Source organism: Rhinolophus ferrumequinum, chromosome 13 (assembly GCF_004115265.2).
Source record: "Rhinolophus ferrumequinum isolate MPI-CBG mRhiFer1 chromosome 13, mRhiFer1_v1.p, whole genome shotgun sequence".
NCBI classification, from domain to species: Eukaryota; Metazoa; Chordata; class Mammalia; order Chiroptera; family Rhinolophidae; genus Rhinolophus; species Rhinolophus ferrumequinum.
In genome coordinates this window covers 61,277,969-61,301,318 of record NC_046296.1, presented here as the reverse complement: position 1 = coordinate 61,301,318, position 23,350 = coordinate 61,277,969, and the positions used below count along the sequence as shown (strand labels likewise).

At 40.1% G+C, this 23,350-nt stretch overlaps 1 protein-coding gene across 4 annotated transcripts in view; it reads right to left on the bottom strand.

Moving 5' to 3' along the window:
* CYRIA (CYFIP related Rac1 interactor A) overlaps positions 1 to 23,350 on the bottom strand; it is a 98,910-nt gene that overhangs the window by 6,002 nt on the left and 69,558 nt on the right. For 3 of the 4 annotated variants that reach the window (XM_033125027.1, XM_033125026.1, XM_033125029.1), the window contains 8 exons: positions 22,735 to 22,814; positions 9,866 to 9,987; positions 8,548 to 8,653; positions 6,586 to 6,722; positions 6,036 to 6,113; positions 5,744 to 5,860; positions 5,574 to 5,653; positions 4,009 to 4,135 (listed from right to left, as the gene is read on the bottom strand). In XM_033125027.1, the coding sequence (XP_032980918.1) occupies positions 4,009 to 4,135; positions 5,574 to 5,653; positions 5,744 to 5,860; positions 6,036 to 6,113; positions 6,586 to 6,722; positions 8,548 to 8,653; positions 9,866 to 9,987; positions 22,735 to 22,804 (837 nt within the window). In that variant the 5' untranslated portion in view covers positions 22,805 to 22,814. Of the gene's footprint in view, positions 1 to 4,008; positions 4,136 to 5,573; positions 5,654 to 5,743; positions 5,861 to 6,035; positions 6,114 to 6,585; positions 6,723 to 8,547; positions 8,654 to 9,865; positions 9,988 to 22,734; positions 22,817 to 23,350 lie in introns of all 4 variants that reach the window. The other variant, XM_033125028.1, reaches the window with a different exon arrangement.

Below are 23,350 nucleotides of genomic sequence, written 5' to 3'. Positions count from 1 at the left end.
TATCATTATTCAGGTCATTCTAACCCTTTTTGAGACCCCTCATAGACCAGGCTAATGGCTAGTAGAGAAATTAAGAGTAGTGATATGGTGAGTATAGTTTCTAGGTTGTTGGTTGTGCTCAGTGGAAACTGACTGAATGAATTACAAACCTGATCATTTTCTGCCATCCCACTGCCCAGAATGTTTTTCCTCATTTAGCTGTTTGATTGGCAAACTCTAAACAAGTTTTTTCAGGCTTAGCTGAAAATCGCCAGTACCAAAAAGCCTCTTCTGACTGCATTACCTTCACAAAGTAAAAAAAAAAAAAAACTTCTCTGTATTCCTAATAGTACACTGGCATTTATCAGAGAACCTTGGAGATTGTCGTACCCAGATAATTTGTCTTTCTCACTAGACCAGGAGAGGATTGGTAAAGAACAGTGGTGAGGAATGTGAAACATGTGGAGGCAGGAGGACAGGGTTTCATCCATGCTTGTTTGTTTAGTGTCCTCATGACCTTAGGCAAGTTTCTTAGCTTTTAGTGCCCTTGGACTATATAATTTATCCATAATTTGGGAACATCATGAAAGCTAAATTTATATAGATCACAATATATTAATAATATGCACATTTAGACATGTGTGTGTGTGTGTGTGTGTGTGTGTGTGTGTGTGTGTAAAGGAAGAACCTTTCTGTAAAGAATAAAATCACTCATTTTAAACTCAGATGTCCATGCACTATATTAGATTTGGGAACACTAAGGGCCTCTTTTATAGTGGTCACTTATAAAGATTTTCCGTGGGTATACTTCTGGTATATAAAAAGTTTTTCTTAAAGACCTGATAAACTCTGGCTGATGGAGGCAGCCAAAGCACAGAGTTGAGAACCATTTGGGGGTCATGTTTAGGCTCATCATGAAAGAATGTCATGGTCAAACAGATGTCTATCATGAGTACAGGATGGGATGAAGCTCAGGGATGCAGAGATTGGGACCCTCTCCCAATGGAGCTCATAGTCTAGTGGGAGAAGAGAGGCAAATAGCTCATTATTATAGTTTGGTATCTGTTCTTGTAAAAAAAACATGTCAAAGGAGCAATGGGAACGTGGATTAGAAAAGGGGTACCCTTTGGGAATTTTTAGTTCTATTTCAGGTTGATTAATTCTTGGGTGTGAATAATAAAATGTGGTCAGGGATGTAGTCAGGGATGTATATTTAACGTCAGTTTAACAGCGTGTTAGGGAGTTAGGGGCCTTTAGCTACAGATAACACACTTGATAGGTGTTAAACACCTAGCAACGTTACTGTATGGAAATGGATCAGAGGAAGCAAGACTGGAGCTAGGAGGACCAGTGCGGGCCCTTGAGGCTGTGGAGTGTGAGAGCAGCAGTGAGCGTGGAGAATCAGGGAGATGTGGGAGGATTGATCTGAGGCCCCATCCCTAAGACTTGGTGACGTGATAAGACATGGGGGTGAAAAGGAGAGAAAGAGATAATTTCTCAGTTCTCAGAGACAATTCCAGGTGTCTGCCTTTGAGACTGGGTTGGAAGAAGACAAGAACCCAGGACGAGGAACAGCTTTGTGGGCAAAAGATTACCTTTGATTTGAGGATGGCCATGTTTCAGGTGGCCAGAGGAGGTGAGGTCTGGAATTCTGGGTATAGTTGGGGCTAGAGACCGGGGTTATGGAGTGACTCCTTATTGGATCATTCCATATGATTCTCAGGAAATTAGATGAAAGTGCCATCTAACTCCAGCCTGTTTTTCCTGGCACCCAAGAATAGAATCTATTCTTGGCACATATCCAGCCTGGGCTTCGGTGATGTTGCTCTGCTTATTCCTTCCGCCTGAGTATTTTTCTTCTTTCTGTCCATTTGGTAAAATCCTATCCCTTCTTCAAAGTCCACCATCCCTGTCTGTCTCTGCCTCTAAGCAGAGTGAGCGTCTCCCTCACCTGAGTTTCTAGAGCTCACTGCACATCCGTTTTATACTCCAGTGTATGCTCTTCCTAAGTGCATGTAACAGTACCTATTTCAGGGCCTTACAGATAAATATTTGTCTTTTCACAGTGGATGCCGATACCCTAAAGATTTATAAACCCAGTGTATGTCACTGCTGGCTTAGAAGCAGACTGGAAGGAGACACTTTATGTCATCAAAGAAGATGGCCCATCAAATGCATGTTGTGTTTGGTAAACCCCAAACTTTCTTAAAGATACGTGCAAACTTCAATATGAATAAGGCTTCCTTAGAGGCCTGCATGAACAAAGAAACTTCATCAAGACGATGTATCATTAGATTTAACATTATGTAATGTTTACGACCTCAACAGACTCAGTAAATGATAAGCAAGGACAAACTTTTTAAAGGTAACAGCTATAACAAATAATGGTACCTAGTGCATTTTTAAGTATTGACTCTGTGACAAGTTAACAAATGCCTATGGTAAATGAGAATGCCCTATAAGTACCAGGTAATAAACTCAACCCATATTCAAATGATATTCATGGAGTTGTTAATAGAGTTATTTATACTCAGTCTATAATATTAAAGTTAAATACTACAGTTAAAGCCTCACAAAGAACACAGTAAAAATATTTATTGGTATGCAAAATTTCCATAATACACTGCTATAAAACTTAAATATCTTTTAAAAATAAAATTTAGAGCAGGGTGTTAATTTGTTAAACATATACACATATAGACACTAACATGAATATAAATAGAAAGGACATATATATGCTAACATATTGACAGTAGTCATCTGTCTATGGTGAGGTGACTACAGATAAATTTAATTTTCTGTATTTTTATTTCCTATATTTTGTAAAATTTTTCATATTAATATTTATTTTCTTGGTAAACAGAAATAATTATATTAAAAATAATAAAGAGCCTGTGAAGAACCATGGCTAGTTGTGCTAGGAAGCCAGAACCTCTAAATGAGTGATCCAGGTTGCGTTTTTAATTGATAAATTTTCTTACATTCTGCAGACTCGTGGCCCCTCTGGGCATGTAGGCTTTCTGTCTACACAGGACTAAAGCATCAAAGATGCTGTTCTGTACAGACAAATGAGCATAGAGGGCAGCACAAACTTATTCATCTCAGATAAGTTAGTACCAAGAGGTCCTATTCTGTACTTAAGAGGCTTTCAATTACTACATGGGATACGCCACTGGGGAATGCTACAGACAAGTGCTGGGCTGAGAGGAGGCATCCCAGGATCAATCGGGAATCACTGGCACACCAGAATCATTTGTTTGCCAATCATATTCATTCACTCATTCAGCAAATACTCTGTGGAACATTTATTTATTTACAATAGTACCCATGCTTTATGTCCCAAGGACATTGCTAGGCACTAAATCAGATATTAGGTATATAGATGATGGTCTCTGCTCTTGCCGCCACACTAAGTCTGTGAGAGAGCTGGAACATCCAATATGGTAGGTGCTCTGAGGGCCAGAGGAGAAGGAAGACCCTGATCCGTGCAGGGAACAGGATGAAGGGACACTTGAGGAGTGTCTTAAAGGAATCCACCTATCAGAGAAGAGCAAGGGATCTCTGGGCAGGGAAAAAGGGCTCAAGAGAAAGCATGGGAATCAGGTGAAGCAACTGGTAAGGGTGGTAGCAGAGGAAGTTGGAACGTTGTTTGGGATTTGACCATGGTGCCTTGTAATCCAGTGTTTCCCAATGCTTTTCACGTTAAGAATCACACAACATTAAAATATATTTATATGGCACTAAGTAAACTGAAGGGGTAGACCGTTCATGTGTTCAGCTCCTCTAGAGGCTGAGGGGATCAGCACCTCCATGTTCCTGCTAAGCTTCTGGGGTTGGACGTTTTGTTATAAGTGCATGAAAAACAGGCGACTTCTTGCTATAAGGCGAGCTGCCATGTGGGGCTTGCATCTTGGGGAGATCTCTCAGTGCATGAAAGTGGGAGATGGAGGAGAGGGAAGAAAAAGCAAGGTCTGCTTGGCAACGTTGGTGAACTCTTACTTGGAAAGCACATTTTACGATTATTCTTACATCGATTTTGGACGTCTTGCAGAAAGCTCCCACGGGGTGGACGTGGTCGTAGAGGATGATGACCCCAACCATCACCCTCATGCAAAACATCAGTGTTTCTTCACTCGTGAACCTGCTCCTGTACTCCCTGGAAGAGAGACGAAACGGCAGCGCTGTTACTTCCTGGCCCGAGCACGTTCGTTTCTGGCTCCACAACTGGCTACTGTAGACTCCTCCAATCCTCTCCTGAGAACAATCCCAGACCTGCAACCACTGGGTTAATATGCTCTTATAGAAACCCATGATGATAATTCTCCTTGAATCTATCCAACTAGCAATTCAGTGCGAAAATAAGGTAAATTAGAGGGCAGTAAATTCTCTTCTCTTCTGCCCTTCAGTGAGCCAGCTCATCAAGGACATCACACCCCCACCCATCAATCTTGAATATTTTATAGCAGGTCCCTCTGGCTGTCCAAGATTATCGAGAATAATGGCTTCATTATGGAGAAAAAGAATCAAGCTCATTTCCACAGAGCAGCTATCGTGTCTCCAGTCAGGGTAACTTCCTTTGTTAAGATACAGGCTGCAGATTGAATTAAACTGGCAAAGATACCTAAAAGAAATGATGTACCATTTATTGGGCTGAGAGTATTTGTGAAGTCTGAATTTTGTTCACGTACCTTGACAGGGTCTCTGATGATTCAGATAACTCAGGCCAGTACTAGAGGCTTTCTTAATCTTTATTTCATCATGAATTGGCCCCACAATGAAGATGATTACTGTTTTTGTCATGGAATAAATCTTAACTTTGGTATAAGTGAAATGTTTGAAATTAATGCCATCTTACACTTGAACGGGACATCAAATTTTACAAGGCATTCTTGCTGCCTTTGGGCCTCCCAACACTACAACTTGGATGGCATTATGGGAACATCATCATATAAGGAAAGCAAGGTCCGGGCTGTTCGGACTTGTCTATGGGCCCAGAAGGGGCTACAGACTTAAGCAGAACCCCGACTTTTGAATGTGGACCATGGTGCCTCACCCTCAACCACCTCAACCATTTTTAAAATCTAGCAACTAGTTTAAATACAAAGAAACTGTGTGTGTGTGTGTGTGTGTGTGTGTGTGAGAGAGAGAGAGAGAGAGAGAGAGAGAGAGAGAGAGAGAGAGAGAAATTCATCATCATTCTTGCAACAATCTTACCACTTGTACTCTTGGTTCTAAATCTTCTCTCAAATCCTTTCTCCAACATATTTATAATAATACCCAGTCCTTTTACTCAATCCTCCATTTGGTTCTTATAAAATTTGTATAGCATCTTTGATTCAAGTTTTGGTCCTGCCATCTAACAAGCTGTTCAATCTTTGGGAAGTCAGTTCACCAGTTTGGACCTCAGCTTCTTCAGCTCTAAAATGGGGATAACTACACACTCATCACCCAGCGTTCTTTACGAAATGAATTCAGTTACTATATGTGCAAATGTTAACGTGCTGACCAATGGTTAGATGTCTTCATCATCATTATATTGACAGGCTCTGCCTAGGTAAACTCTCAACCACAAATACATCTCTGATGTAACTTACGGCGTCTCCAGCATGACTTTACAAACACTTGTCATCGTACTGAGGCAGTCTGTGGTGTTCTCTATTGGCAGGGTTTTGTTCTAAATGACAGACAGAAATGGATGTTAGCCCTGCTAGCAGCTTTTACGTGCAATCAAGGAAAAAGCACCTCGGTGTTCAACCTCACTTACTTCGGAGACAAAGTGCATTGTGGCATTGCTCAGGGTTTTCAGCATGGGCGTGGCTTCTGCGTAGAAGAGGGACATACGGTTGGCCATCTCATTGTTGACTTCGTTCTCAATGTCTAGCTGATGAAAATAAGAAGAGAAGATGCAATTGTTCAAGAGATGGTCAAAATCCCCAGACAATGTCCTCTGGAAATGGAATTACAGACAAGGATGGTCTTGTCCCTGTGCCTTGCCCGACGCAGAAATCAAAGGCATGAAGATGGGGTGCTTAGACCCAGGAGCCCCAGGGACTCACATGCATGTTGTTGATGCGATTGCGACTTATTGTCCTTCTGTAGTAGCTGAAATCATTCTGAATAGCCGGGTTCCTCATCTGAAATCCAGAAGGGGAGAAAGAAAGCCAGCTCTCAGCATCAGATGGGGAACACCCGTTAGGAGTCCAGACACTAGATTTTGTAAAAACACCAGGACTTCTCGTTGTTACACGAGTCAAAGCAATTCCTGCCTAAACATGAGCACTCAGAGCTTCATTATTTAAAAATATGCCGTTTTTTTACTGTAGGGTTGACTTCGGGAAAGAGTATATTTGTTTTCAGTGAGGAATGACACTCGAAAAGGTTTTCTCTTATTGCATTAGGCAGATTTTGAATTTCCACATAAAACCTACCATCTTAAGTCACTTCTACCACAATGAGTACCAACTGTCACCGCCTTATAGGTCTCTCTAGGGAGTGAGCTATGTCTCACTCATCTCTCTATTGCCCCACCCACAGCACTGGGGAGGACCAGTATGAGTGGGTACACAGTACAAGTTTCTTAAATTGTCAAAGCATATGTGGCCTAACCTTCAGCTCATCGAATCGAAGAGTGAAATGCAGAATTTCCGCGAACTCCTTTGCCAGGGCCTGCTCCCGCTCCAGGTGTTGGGTTGGCGTGTAGGGTGGACAGGTCAGAGATTCTAATAAACTCTGAAGAGCTTTTTCTGAAATTCAGAGGGATAAGTAGATATTTGAGGAGGCCCACAGAGATCCTTCAAAAAGCACAGCTTTGCAGCCCCAGTTGATATTCTCAGAGGTAACCTGCACGGGTCTTTCCCCCTAACTGTGTGAAATGTGATGTGTGTGGCTGACAAAGAGAAGGAGCCCCACATATGAGCAACTGCCCCCACTGCAGGAGTCCCCCATGGCCACACAGTTTTATAAATGTCCCTTACAGCTCAGGGAGACCCTCACCTGTTCAGTAGTCCCAATTCCTAACACTGTTGGAAAACCACAAATACATGTTTTTGAATGATGTGCATGCGATAGCCACTCATGATCCAGGATGAGATGAGGCTGCCCTGAACACAGGGGTTAGAAACCTGCTTTGCAGGGAGAAACATCAGGTCTCATTCCAGCTCTTCTCTTCATGGACACTCTAGCTTAATCCCAGGAACCTTTTTCCTACAAACCCATTGCCATATCTACCTCCATTATTGTCCTTAAATAGTATCATTATTCCTACTTGACATTCCTTTGCAGTTTTTTCTTCAATGTATTTCTAACAGCACCAAGTCATTTAACCAATCCTGTATCACAGGGTTTGGCAAAATACGGCCACAGGCCAAATGTAGGCCACTGTCAATTTTTGCAAATAAAGCTTTATTGAAACATAGCTGCACTCACCCCTTTATGCATTGACTATGGCTACGTGTGTGCTACAATGGCAGTTCCAACAAACAAAGAATGGCCCATGAGCCTAAAATATTTACTGTCTGTCTCTTTATAGAAAAGTTTGCCAGCACCTGCTCGATAGTCCTTAAATGTCTTTCATAGTCTCTTTACAAGGACATTTCTAGCCTCTCCCATCTAGGGGAATGCACTGTCTTCTGAGGCAGCTAGTTCTAACTTGGCCTGCTCTGACAGGGGGATCTTTTCCCTCCCGTTGAGCTGAAACATGGTTCCTTGAGGTTTCAGGTCATTGAGTCTAGACATGGACTTTAAGAAAACAGAGAAGTCAATCCCTCATCAACCTGAGAGCCTTCAGAAGCTCTCTTTTCCTGAAAAACTGGTTCAGTTTCATTCAATTACTCCCTTTGGGTCTCAGCTTCAAGTTTTCTCGACATCATGGCTGTTATTCTCCCCAAACATTTCAATCTCTCTGTTTTCCTCCTAAAATGTAGAATTTGTTTACGGCAAAAGTAGAGTAGAACGTGACTACCCTCTTCTTCATTCTAGATATATTATATTAACTAATGAAACCTCAGATAGTTTTACTGTTGGGGAAAGTGGTTATATCATATCGGTGGTCAAACTGTGTGTGTTGCCAAGCAGACTTGACTTTACTCTTGCTTCTTTAAAGCCTCCCTGTACGTGTACAGAGTTTTTTTGTTTTGTTTTGTTTGTTTTTGTTCTAAAGCTTAAGGGCAGAACATTATGTTTGTTTTTCTTGTATTTTACTATATTAAATTCATCACATGACTCCAGCTAACCAAGTTCTTCTTAGATTAGCAGACAACCTGCATCTTCCAACTTCTCTACCATCCAGAAACGTATGACAACACTGTTGGAGCTGGATTTCGCTGAGAACAAGACCAAAGAGACACCCACCAGTAGAGACACTCTAAATATACCAAGGACTTCAGGAGATGTGATGTCGAGGTGAATTGAAAGAAATGAAAATGACAGGAGTTGGTGTCTACGGCTTCTGATGGGACATAGTAAATGATGGGAGACGTTTCCTAAGGCCCTGAGATCTTCGTGCTACTTTCTCAAATATCGTAACAGAACTTCACACGTGGGACACGAAAACTATGAACACACACTCACCTAGCCTTATGGAAAACTCATAAAATCTCTTTAGCCTCACAACCAGAGGACACACTGCGTTCCAAGCTGTCTCTTGAAGCTGAATGTCATTGGGATTTTGAATTGCCTATAAAAAAAATCATAGAATTGTTTAAAAAGAAGCAATAAGCTTCACATCAAAACGACTTAAGACGGAGAAAGGATTTTGGTTCTAAAATAAGCAATTCCTAGTGTACTTTGCTAACGTGTGTTTCTTAAATTGATAGCAGTTCATTGGACTGTCCTCCAAGATGCTCCATTAGAATGGCGATTTCAGCACTTGAACATAATGCAAATGACTCTACAATTAGATCCTGTGTCAACTTACTTTTTTTCCATTATCTTTAATGTAAAAAAAATGCACATCTAATTGGAAGCAATTCAGCCCTCCTCCATCACCATTTATTCTTTTAAAGTAGAGCTGATGTTCATTATGAAGTGCGGGCTCCGTAGATATTTACCTTTCCTGACAGTCTGTGATGTTACCTAAATTACTTACACTAATGGTGACCCCCAAAGTAGGAAAAACAACCTTTTAACAGGCTGTTACTTTCTTAGAAATGCTATTTTGCCTGGGTGTCAGCAGCTTGAGAATTGTGATGTTAGCGGTATTTTTTCCAGAATGATGATGGCAGCGGCAGTAAGGTGTGTGTGTGTGTGTGTGTACGCATGTGTGTATGATACTTCCACAAAACTAATTATTTCAAATAATAGGGGTGTGAAGTTTCTTGCCTTTAAGGCATTATGAAGTCTCAAAAGTCACATCGAAATTTTCCTTTTTTGTTTTGGTGGTTGTTTTGTTTTTCATGTATTTATTTTTTTAATCTCGCAAGTCAGTTCAAAATGACAGACCTGCAGGCTACTTAAAGTGAGCTAGTTTATGGCTGTTGTTTGCAATGCTGGTGGAACCTGCCAAACTTATTACAAAATGTTGGAAAGTTCATGTAAACCCAGACTCATATTTCAACTGTTGTTCACAGACTTTATGTATACGTTTCCCTCAAATGAAGTAATAGACTGACAAATTATTATTTAAATGTGAGTTCTGCAATATCACATGTATGTCTAAGAAGAGAATGGCTAATATTTTACATGGTCTACAGCACTGTGTGCTCAGATTAATGCACGAGAATAAAAGGGGCCATTCATACATTTTTTTTTAAAGACACATTACCCTCCTTGTTCTTCCTACTACGCTAGGAAATACTAGGTCTATTACTTAATCTTGCTGTGTGTGTGCGTGTGTGGGTTTCCCTTCTCCTCCAAGGGTGTTGTCAGCTCAGTATTGTCATTGGCATACGTCTCGGATCTCTGGCCCCGCGCCCTTGTAAGCCTGCAGGTCTGCGAGGATGCTCTCGGAATCCTGGAGGACGGCACTGATCTGGTTCCATATTTCCCTCTCTCCTTCTGTGGGCTGGGCATCTAAGCAGAAGGGGAACCAAAAGACAGAGGGCTTGTGTTTACAAACAGCTGGGGAAGAAGGTCAGCGTTCCGTTCCACCTGCTACACAATCCTATTTTATTCCTGCACGTTTGCTATTTACTCTTTAATAAGCTGCCGGGAAGGGAAAACTAACACAACTTCTGCCCGTTACTCAGTTCAAAATAGTCATCAATCTTTCTGCACACATCAAATCACGCATGACAGAATCGTTGTAGGCACTCTCTTACTTATTTGTGTAGAACACATTATTTTGCACACCTACTATGTGCCAAGAAGTGCACCGGGTGATAGAAGGTATACACATTGTCTTGTTGAGCCTACTTTTAATAGGAGAAGCTAGTGAATATTTCCAGTTAGGATTCAAAATCTATGAGTATGAGTGTAGATGGGACCCCCCCCTTATTTCCATATTAAAAAATAAGCTTAAAAGATTAGATAATTATCCTTTAGAATCATGACAAAGATGTATCTTTCCAGAGCACAGTGCAGTGTAGAAAGCACTATTTCTCACTGAACATGAACTCAAGAAGTGCAGGGAGTTCGTTATAAACATCCGTATTGTTCATCTTTGGTCTTGACCGTGAACACTACTCACAAAAATAAGTGACATTCAAGCTTACATAACCAAAAAACATATCCTAACAATCACAGAAGCACCCCCTTAGATAGTCAGTGAATTCCCACTTGCCTACATCCTTGTAGACAATACGTATTTTTGTCCCCAGGAGTATTTTATAGGGGCTGGTCGGTGGAAGTCGAGTGTGGTAAAGATTGGGTTTTATTTATCTCACAATACCTATAGACTAGATTATTTGTCTGGCCTAATAAGAAAATTAATCTCCCTCTAAAACAAAGGCACTGCTAATGGAGAAAGGGGATAGATGTCATCCAAAATTCTGGTTTCAAAAATCCAAGTCCCAAGGGACTACATTCTCTCAGCAGACCTCACCAGTGAAAGGGAAGGATCGAGTTATGCCCAGTCTAACACTCCCCAGCTCAAATCCCAGTTTTGACTAATCTTGCTGGGAGCACAAAGGGTGGATCCTGCAAAATATAATCATTCCCAATGTTAGTCTGGGGTTATAAAGACAGAATTCACAAGACAGGGGATCCCTAAGGGAGGTGCTGACCAAGCTGACTAGGCCTTCAAAAGTCTGAGTATAGGAGCACCCCTATTAGAAGGCCAGATACGGTTGCTCCAAGTTCTGGACTCATGGGCCAGACCTACACTCATCCAAGGCCAGACCCTTGAGAAGTGAGGCCCATTGGGATTTTTAGAACATTTTCCTTACCAGGTCCCGCTACGACCTAAGAATTGGTAGTTACCTGGGAAATGAGGGTGTATTTTTTTTTTTTTAGAAAAACAACAACATAGATCCTATAGATTATCCAGAAAAATTGCAAACTATCTGTGCTGGGAATGAGATAAAAATTCAGCTAGGAATGAGAAGGGACCAAAGTATGTGCACACCGGGGTTCCGAGAAGAAAAAAATGAGTGGGCTGGGAGAAGTGGAATCCACTTAATGTAAGGGATGCGACTTGAGCTGGGCAGATGGAAGGTGAAGGGAGTGCATCCATGAAGAGCATGAAGACAGTTCGGCAGTGGGCGGAAGCAAAGCTGGGCCTGGAGGAGGAGAGAGACCTGCCAGTTGAGAGGACAGGACCCAGCCTGAGAAACAGAAGTGGAAGAGAAACACATTGCTCTGTTATCGTTTGCGACCTTCCAGCGTTTCCCATAAGCACTTGGCAAGTTTTCTCAGGTACAGTAGCATTCACAATATTAACCACTTTATATTTTATCTTGTCCTGCTTTTCCAAACTTTTCACAAAGTGATATGTGTGTCTTCAGCAGAAAGCTAAAAACCCACAAGCTACAATACAGAAAGCCTGTGACTAAGGAAAGCATTTGAGTGGAACAGAATTCCAGGGTAGCACTCGCAATTGTCAAGGAAGAAGAAAGTCAGGGAAGAGAACATATGACCAAAAAATGCAAAGCAAAGGTCCTAGAAAACAAATGAAAATCAAACACTCATTAACTCAAATCCTTTCCGCTTTTGATGAATGTTATCAAAAAAAAATCACAAGCTAAACAAAGACAATTTCCCAAAGAGATATGTATTTGAAGCACAGAAAAAGAAAAATAGAACCAGTGACCAAGATTCTGAGGGGTAAGTCTGAATGTAATTATAAAGTAGTGTGTAAAAGAAGAAGGCACTTGGAGACCAGGAAAGGAAGCCTTCTAACCTTAGCTGTCACTTGGCTCCATCTTAGCCAGGCACCACTCGATACATTTTAAACAAAACAGAATGAAAGCTGAAATCTAGAGGAGTGCTGGAAAAACAAAAATTAAAAACCCCATCCTTTTGACGATTACTTACACACAAAAGGAGCAAGATTTCAGTCAGTTTTTAAAAATAGAGGTTTTTCTTAAGTACTTCAAAGATAAGACAGTTTCTGATAGAGAAGCCTAAAAGTGGTACTGGATATAGATAAAGGAGCTTCTCCCTCCATCCCAGGTGATGTGACACTTTGTGATACAAATCGACACTGACATTTATGAGACCACAAAGGTTTGGACAAGGAACACGAGGGGTGGTGTCACTTCTCTCCCAGGGGTGGCAGAGTTGGCGGGGGTGGGGGGTGGGGGGCGGCTGTGGTGAACACCTTCCGTCATACAGTAACTCTCTCCTGGCAACTGGCATGATCTGTGAAACAAGACCCTACGTCCCCAGCCTCCCTCTCTGGGAAAATGTTTCTTTTGGCAGATATCCTAGTGTCTTATTTGAAATGTTTCTCATGTGGCCCTGTTTAGCAGGGGTGAGGTGGGAGAAATCCAATCCATCATTCCTTCTTTCATCCCGACTTAGAAAGGAGTTGGCTCATTTTCTTCCATAATTTGTTAGTTTTATTACATGTCCTATTTTTTTTCCTCCTTCCCCTGTCATGGAACTGAAATCACCTCTTCTTCCAGCTAATAAGTAGGCCCTTGACGCCAGCAGCACGGTCCCTGCCTTCTGGGCCAGGGAGCTGTGAGATTCTCAGGGGACTAAAATCCCAAGTGGCCTCAATTTCCAAGGTAGAGTGCTGACTGGGAGAAGCTTGACTCTGTCTGTCTGTTTCTCCTTTCAAATGGGAAATGGACTGTGTAACCCTAAGGGACGCTTGGCAGTGGCCCATATCCCTGTGGAAATCCATAATTCATCCTATTTTTATCCTCCAGCTAAATGATCAGTCAGGACTAATTAATGAGAATCTGATGCATTAGAATGTAGGACTCTGGCCTTATTTGTTTCATCTGACGTTATATCTCCAGGACCTAGCAAGTGCCTGACACATAGTAGATGCTCAAGAAAAACTTGCTGAATGAATAGTTGAATGAATGTATAGTTGAACATCACTCTGTTTTGTGATGACTTTCCTACTAGTCTTTGACTTCTGAGGTTTTTGGAGACAGAATTTCTATTCCTGCCCTCAGTGCCCACATGCGCTGGACCGATTGGAGACACTCAGTAAACATGTCATGAATCAATGAATAAATGAGGAAAATGACCAGGTGGCAGAGATTGTAGGGGTTAGGAAGCAGTGAATAAAATGAAGACCCTGTTACTTCTAGATGCTCTCCTCTGAGTCTTCTCCAATGACTATTATATCTCTCACTGTTAGCATTAAGACAATGGTTTAGTGGTTACCAGAGGCTAAGAGGGGGAGGGTGGGAGATGAGGGTAAAGGGGATCCAATATACGGTGATGGAAGGAGAACTGACTCTGGGTGGTGAACACACAATGACATATAGATGATGTATTACAGAACTGTACACCTGAAATCTATGTAACTTGACTAACAATTGTCACCCCAACAAACTATAATTAAAAAAAAGATACATGTATTTGCCTACAATCAAATTGGCTATTCACACTTTCATTAATATGTGTATTTTAAAATCATCCATCCTTTATCTATGGCCACAATGTCTCCTCAGTGTGGTTAACACACTGATAGGTTATTTGATGGGTGAAAAATTGCACTTATGTTTACTCTCGCAATCCTAAGGCTGTTATCATTTTATTTTGGGGAATATTTCGAGAGACTTTGGGGTCTATACTTTCAGGGTTCTCCATATTCAGATTCAATTTATTGTGTCTCCAGAGGTCAAGGGGAGACATCTTGAAAAAGACCTGGACGAATTAGTGATTGAAAAAGATTACTATGTTTAACCTATCAGCCATCTCCTAAAACATTTGCTGAGTCAACAGAAACTCTGAATTATGGGTTTTGTTTTTCTGTTTTAACACAAAGATTGACCTTTAGTCAAAGGTTCACACACACACACACACATACACACACACACTAATATTATTGATAGAAATGGGTCCTTATTTCCTGTTGTAGCCAGTGAATTCTTTGGTGATGTTTCTCCTAAGACTCACATTCTAAACCTCTAATCGTCACCAATGATTTCATTGAAATTGAGGAGAATGGTTACATAAAGCTGGGTCGCTCCTATCTAACAATGAAGCTGTTAAAAATCCCTTTGATTTATACAGGTAATTTCAGAAACCAATACTTCTAGGAGCCCTGGAACAAGCCCATCCAGGCTATTCCCCAGGCGATGATTTTAAACCCCTGTTCTGTACTTGCTATTGTGGAAAATGCGAAAATGTATCATGTGCACTGTGATCTTGAATACATACATTCATTGTCAAGACCTCAATGAATTCCCAGTGCCTTGAATTATTAACGGAAACAAATTCCTTCATCAATGAAGAGAGTTTAACGGTGTTCGTTCTGTTTGCAGGGGATCTATTTATCCTCCTTTGGCTCAATTTGCTAGTGACGGTGGATAGTAACTGTCAGCATTTTGGTGTCACGGGGTCAGGTGCAGGTTTCACTACGATATTTACTGAAAGCAGAATGCTTGGCATTCCACTGTGGGGATGGAGAGGAAGGTGGCTATGTGTTTTGTTTGTCAGGAATGAACATCTTTGGTGAACATACCCCAGGGCGTGACAGCAGGGCTCAAACCAGAGCAGGGCTGTCACATCAAAGGGTTCTTATCTTTGTACATCAGCCAAGGACGTACTTTGTCTTCACAAGCAGCAGGAACACACATACCTTCTCCTAACAACCTGTGTGGGACTGTATGGAAAATCTGACAAGAGAATCAAACAAATGAACCGAAGATGACATGAGGAGAAGGCACAATTTATTTGGAGAATGTCTTTGGCTTTGAAGGAAGCCCTGGCATATCATCAGTAGGATACATCGCTATCTCTTCCTCCCACCAGTTGTTGTATAAACACCAAGAAAGGTACAGCAAAAGGGATTTGCCAAAGCCATAAATTAAATCTATAGCTCTTCTTCCCAACCCACTTCCTCACTCCACCCGTCTTCCTTTCAGGATAAACTAAGAAACATAAGTAACTATCTATTATTAACATTTGGGGAAACAAAATGGCAATGATTTATACAGCACAATACTAACTGCTTACAGAAACAACATAAAATTGCAAAGGTCCATTGGAAAATATAAGTGTGACTGAGATGACATATTTATTGGTACAGAAACATTAGTCAGCCCACACCAGAGGCAAGAGCCCTTTCCCATGGAACAACCAATGAGGGATTGCAAAAAGCAGCGAGGGTTGAAGTGCTTGAAGGCTTGTTTATTTCATTCACATGCAGTGTGATGTCATGGGGGGAGGGGAACTCCAGGGATAGAGTTTTTGAGACTCAGGTCCTACTGCCACTTTTGACACTCACTGACTTTTAGACACCAGCGCAAACCAATTCATCTCTCTGAGCCTTAGATTAATTCTTGGTAGAGAGAGGGAAGCTAACAGGCGCCCAGTCTCCTCGGTCTATGGTCCTGCAGGGACGATGTCCTGTAGGGTCATAATAAAGATATTGACATAGATGAAAAGCACCTAAAAAGCAAAAGCACTTGAAGTTTAAGGAATCACGGTGAGTAAATCCCTGTGTTGGCATTCAGAAATTGCTTCCGAGGGATGTTCTCTTCTGCTGTTTATTTGTTTTTGCTTGTAAAGTGACCACAAGATATCTCTTATTTCCCCCCTTTCCTCTCCCAAGATTATCTGGTGTCTTCTGAACAATCTTAGCAGATGTAAGGGTACCAGAGAGGGAGAGATGAAAGAAGAAATCAGGAGTGGCAAGAAGGGGACTGGGTCAACAACAAAACTCCAGATGATCAACTCAGCTGACACCCTCTTTGGTTTAAAGAGTAGGAGATTGTAGTCCTAATAGGTCACAATATTCAGAGCCTTTCTGAGAGTACAATGGCGTGGAGGGTTTAGAATTTCCTTCTTAACACTCCCTCCACCCACACACCAGGATTGTTCTCGGAATTCCTATTATGCTCATCAAGGTTCGTTTGGCTTCTGGGAAAATCATTTCTCAGTGGCTGCCTTCTAAGGACTATGTCTTCAGCCCAGCCTAGAACCTGTACTTCTGGCTAGTCCATCTCTACCCTGTTCTATGACCGACTTCTCTACTGCCTGCACTATTATCTCTTCAAAGTACTTGCATCTTAGCTCCCCAATAAAACTATATATTCCCGGAAGAAGAGATCATGTTCTTCTAATGTTCCTATATTTATGTGTCCTATGTCATCCCTCCATGCCTCCCTGCCCCACCCCCACCCCTGCTGTTCCGACTACAATGCAGGAGATGCTCTGCATATAGTTACTGAATTAGCATAAATCAAAAAATTAAAGTTTCTAAACCTATACTTCATACCCAGTCCTATGCTGGACACTAGACGAGGAATTTAACGACAAAAGCATACGGTGCCATCCAAATCCTCTCCTCAGGGAGGTTCTTTAAACTGCAGTGAAATGATACCAAAGAAACCTAGTTAGATAAGAAGGAATGGAGAACAGCAGAACAAGTAAATATAAAAGATCTACTAGAAGTACAGACACACACACACACACACACACACACAGACACGCACACTTAAAAGATTATTGACAGTTTTAAGTAAAGAGAAAAAAACATTGCAATGAGGCAATGTAGCATATGACAAAACATATGACAAGCACACAAAAGGTGGAAGGATCGTGATTGGAAGTATGCTGTGATAAGGGTCTTAGATTTTTCATGAAGTAAAGAATACATCTTGAAGATAGATTGCAATAAATTAAAGACACATAATATCTAAAATAAGCACTAAGAGGCATAAGTAAAAGGTCAACAGAAAAGACAGAATACCACGCATTATTTGATTTAATCAAAAGACAGAAAAACATTAAGAAACAAAGAGCAAATATAACAAATGGAAATTAACACCAAGATAGAATACAAACAGCAGTTAAATGTACATACAATAATTAAATGCAAATTGACTAAACACTCCAATTAAACACTAGATATTACCAGTTTGGATGAAAATCTAGGGCTAACTATGTGTTGATTCCAAGAACACTATAAAGATAAAAGGCACAGATAGGATGGGGAAACATATACTACGCAAACACTAAGCAAAAAAACCTGTATGATCAAATTATTAACTGCTTACAGGTATATTTAACAAAAGCTATACAAGACCTCTAAAAACTATAAAACTTTGCTGAGTGAAATTAAAGCATCTCTAAACAAACGGAAAGATATACCATATCCGCAGATAGGAAGAGTCAATATTGTTTAGATGCCAATTCTCCATAAATCAATCTATAGATTAAATGTACTTATAATCAATATCCCAGCATGACTTTTTTTTGTAGAGATTGAAAGCTAATTATAAAATTTATTTAGAAAAATAAAGGAGCTGGAATAGTCAAACCAATCTTGAAAAAAATAAACCACCAAAGTTGAAGGATTTATTCTTCCTGACTTTAAAACTTATCATTTGTTATATTTTGGTATTAATTGGTGAAAGGATCAATAAAGCAATGGGAGAAAATAGAAGAACCAGAAGTAGCCCCCACACATTGTACTTAACTAATTTCTGGTAAGAGTATTAAAGCAATCTACCTGAGCTAAAATAATTTTTCATCACATAAAAAATAAACAAACCCAACACTTCTCTCACAACATATACAAACATTATCTCAGGATTGGTCATTGACCTAAATGTAAAGCTTAAAATTCTATAACTTCCAGAAGGAAAAATAGTAGAATATCTTTATGACCTTGGGGTAGGCCATGATTTCTTAAAGAGAATATAGTATGTACTCAATATAAAAGAAAAAAAAATGATAAATTGCACTTCAGCAAAATTTAAAACTTCTGTTCATGAAAAGACATTATTAAGAAAATAAACAGGCAAACTACTTACTAAGTAAAAACATTCGCAAGCTATATCTCACAAGATAGCTATCAGAACACAGTAAGGAACTACAACTTAGCAATACAAAGAAAAATAACAAATAAAAATGGGTAAAAGACTTGAGTAGACAACATTTCTTAAAAATGACAAGCAAATAACCAATAAGCACATGAAAAAGTGTTCAACATTATCAGTTGCAAATTAAAACCACAATAAGATACCATCCCATAATCACTACCATAGATTAAAAAGAAAAAAAGACTGACAATACTAAATACTGGAAAAGATGCGGAACACCGAGTTCCCTATCTTGCTGGTAGGAATGGAAAATCCGATTGGGAAACATCCGATTTGGGAAACTATTTAACAGTTTCTTGCAAAGTTGCAAAAAATTGACCCAGCAATTCCACTCGTAGGTATTTATCCAAAAGAAATGATGCCCACAAAGATTCTACATGAATATTCATAGCAGGTTTACACATAATAGCCAAAAAACTGGAAACCGCCTAGGTGTTCGTCAACAGGAGAATGAATACACAAACTGTCATACCACGGAAGAGTACTCAGCCAAATAAAAAGGAACAAACTACTGATACATGTAATAACATGTAGATTGTAATCTACTTGAACTTCTTCCTACCTTCCACTCCAAGACAGACACTGTGTGAAGGACTGAGGATGTATGTCACTCTAGAGCCATCACTCTGATTGACAGCTAGCTCTGTACTTCCTGCTTGGCAACGGGAAATGGGGAAACAAGAACTAAAAAGGGCTCTCTGCGACCAGATCTGGAGAGCTCAGCTCCGGATCTTGGAATGCCAAAGGAAAGGTTGCTTGGCTTGCTCCTCTGTCTCAAATGCTACGGTGGGCCCGTGCCTCTTTTGGATACATTATTAGTTAAATGTGGTTTCCAAACTGGGTGGTGTTCAGAAGTACCCGGGGAATGTGGGCAAAAGCGGATTCTTGGGAGTAGACCATTGAATCAGAATTTGGGGACGAGGCTCACACAACTCCACAAAAATGAGGTATACCAGATGTTGCTAATGATCATTTCAGTCTGGAGTCGCTGGAAGGCCAATGCCTGCTGCCCACTCCGGGTGCTGTAACAGTAGATTCAATTGAACAATCATCAGCAGACCTCCAGGCACAGATCTTCCCATACACTGTCCCCAAAACCCACACTCATGGAAGATTAGGTTGCATTTTATTCCCCTCTGTCTCCCAGCCTTCAAAGAGGAAATGTAGACATGACAAGGAAGTAGAGAGAGAAAAACAAAAAAAGTAGTGGGATGAAAAAAAAACAACAATGAAAAAGATAATTAAGTGGGTGTGCAGAAATGTGAGCATAAAGTGTAGAACTTACAGCAAAGGTCAAACAAGAATTTAAATTCAGACCTACACAACTGGAAAACCGAAGGACAGATGTGTCTAATTTTGTATTATATTTTGACCCAGCTTAATTATATCTATTTGACCCAGTTCAATTATATTCCATCACTGACTTCAAAAAGCATATTCAACACTCAAAGCAGAGGTGCCAAATCCATTTAAGCTGTTGTTATATGCTGTTCAGGCTTCCTTCCTCCCAACACTGCTTGCTCCTTAACTCTTTGCAATCCAGCCTCTGCTCTCAAAGGAATCAGTCTGAAATCTGTTCTCTCCGTGGCTACCAGTAGTGGGGGAGCTCACTTCCCCACGTTCACTCCCTTTTCAAGCCTGTCTTTCTTGACCACTCTGCAGCATGTGAATCCATTTACACTCCCTTCTTGAACGTCTGTACTCTCCTGACTCCTGGATCCAGCCTGTTCTGTTCTATTCTTGCACCTCGCCAGCATCTGGTACAAAGTCTCTGTGATCAATGCTCAACATGAGCTAAGTTCTGGGTCACAAAACTGAGTGGAGACCAGGCTCCACCATCAAGAATCTCAATTTAGTAAGATATTCTCCTTCCTCTACAATGTAGCCTCTTTCTTGGATCCTCTAACTAATCGACCTCTCTTTAAGCATAAACACACCCAAAGTTCCCTTTTGTTCTGCTCTCTAGTTTTCCCGCAGTGACTTCATCTATTCTTTTCAGAGATGAACCCCAGTTATGGACCTCCAGTCCTGATCTTCTCTACCTTTCATGGTCTATCCCAAGCCAGCCTTCCCTTTTGGTCCCCATTTTCTTTCAACAAGCATTTGGGGCTCGGAAGACTTCTCCGATTCCTTCACTGGTCTTCCATTTCCTGAAACGAGACGTGTGTTCTTTCTCCCTCTTTATTCCCAGGCCACCCTGTGCATCTCCAAGGCCCTTTACTTTATCTTATGTTGAACCGTTTGCCTATAAATCTTCCACACTAGCCTGAGACTTCATTGGGCAATGAACGTCCTTGTTTACCCCTGTCTCCCTAATGTTGCCTGGCTTACACGGATGCTCAGAACCATACTCAACATACTGTTATTGTATTGAACTGAAATCTATACACTCAGGGAAAGACCATGACCACAGCCTTCCTTCCCTACCTGTCCATCCCTCATCACTCTTTCTTGAAATCCACTCTTAGGAAATAGGATTTGCAGAATTAAGAAAAACATTCTTTTTCCCATAAGACGTCTTACTTTGTAGATGGCGAAAACTTCCCTCTAGTCAGGAACAGAATAATGATTATAGGCCTAACTTCAGAACTCTGATGTTCCAAAGAACACTATTGAAAACCACCACTGCTTCAAATCCCTGAAGATTTTACTTTTATCACTTTAAAGGCTTTTAAAATTAGACTTGACAAAGAACTCAACACTACTCTTTGTGGAAGTATGGAAAGCCAAGAATCCAAGAACAGCGAAATAGGCACATGGGGGACACTGAATCTGGTAGGCATTTGCGAGCGGTGCACAGGTGCATGTGAAATTTACAGCTTCCAAAAAAGAACAGGCATGTACTCCCATAGGTGTTTATATACTCCAGTTTTGAGTGAACGGGGTATTTGGCCTTTGTACGTGCCAGATGCAACAGTGTAAAATGCATATAGCAAGAAGGGGAAAGAACCAATTAAAAATGCAAGTACTAAAATTAGGGTGGTGGCATAATAGATAATTTATTTTGTAAAAAATTCTTAAAGTTATTCATAAATCTTCGTTTTAAGAACATCCAAGATACGCATATTCTAGAGGAGTAGCACAAGTTACACCAGTAAAAAGTTCATTCATTTTGAAGTACAAGTCAATCTGATCTTGAGCTTCTAAATGCACCCTTACCAAACCCAACCAAACATAACCAAACCCAGCCAAAACCAACCAAACTCATACAAACCCAATCCAATCCAAGCCAACACAGCCAAACACAACCAAAAAAGAACAACAACAACATGGCAGCAAAATGAGTTAAATCAGAAGTGAGATATAATCTAGATCACACAGTTTTTATCAGAACACATACATGAGCTTTGGGGTCACTTTTCCTTTTCAAGTAGCTATTTTAGACCTACCAAAGATTCTGAAAAGATACCTCCAGGGAACTTTCACATTTTGGTTTACGGTACCTTGAAAGGGTCTTCTAGCATTTACTTAGAAAATCTGTTAGGAATTTTAATCTATATGTAAGAAAGTTCCAACGTATTTTTAATATAGATAAGATACTTGAAAAATTAAAGTTTTAAAGCAGATTATAGTCTGCAACAGATGGTGAATACCGGGAAAAATGACATTTACCTGTGCCCACTATTGTAGAATTGTAATTAAAAGAAGGACGGGAGGTGGAACACTGCAGTGAAGGTGAAATGAAACATGAGCTTAGTCGATTTAAAATGGATGTGTCACTCATCTGTACATATATTCAGTCAGGAAAATAAATAAGATAACAAAGAATCTCTGTGTTTATTTAGTCATGATTGATAAGCTATTTTACCTTAGAAGAGTATTTAAAATTTTTGATAAAAGAAATATAACCTTTTAGATAAAAGAAGTGTGTCTCAAAATCCTGAAATAGTTTTTTTTTTATATTATCAAGTAATATATAAAGAACACATAGAGGTGCCTCAAAAGTAAGCTACCCGTAAGTCTTATTTATGATATTGATCATTTTTTTCGTTCATGTCTAGTGATAATTTGTTTTATATTAATCTGTGGAAGTTACTATGTATACTATTTTTCTTTGTAATGACATAGAAATTCATGAAAATTGTTAGGAAAAATACACGACGATGATGATTTATGCTAGGCTTACAAAAGCTGATCACTTCTAAAATCAAAGAATACAATAGACATATTAAAACAGATGTTCGATTGAGATTTTTAAAAAATAGTAAAAGAAAGAAGGAAAATGGTCTTTGAAGACTCGAAAGAAATTCATAGTGACATTTGAACGTTTAAGTATCATATAAAATTTTTATAACTTTCCTATCAGGAAGCTATAAAAAAAATAAAACGTTTGCATCATTACATTTTAATTTTTGGAACTTACTTTCAAAATCCAGGAAAAAATGTGGATAGTTTTCAATTTCCCTGGTAAGGACTTTGAGCAAGTTTCCCATGCCAGCAAACCTAGGAGAGGCAACACAAAACCAAAATATTGTTAGCAGTGTACAAAATCAATTAAAGGGTTGAACATATCTGACTAACTTGCATAAATACCACTGGATCCTCATAGCTATGTCTGAAGTCCCAGTATCTTCATACCGGGAGATGAATAATAATTCAGCAAGAATTTCCATGACAAGAATCAGGTATTTTAGCTACAGGAGGCACGGTTTAGGTATATTCTGCAAAATGATTCCTTTCCCTGACTCTTACAGTTAATATTTCAGTTTTGCTTTGTTTCCGTTCCACTGATGTGAAACATACTATGTCAATGGACAAGCAGGAGAGAGGGTATTATTAAAACATCTGTCAAGAAAGGTAACTTTCTTAAAGTTCCCAAGGAAGAGATTTTTTTTAAAAAACGCCAATTTACAGCCTCAGGGACCCCTCTTAGCCTGTATAGGAGTCCACATTTCCCAGAGGTGAAACCCCTAGGAAAGCAGAGCTCTCATAATTTGACATTTCAGTTGCAAAGGGACTGGGTACATCATGAAGTGTCA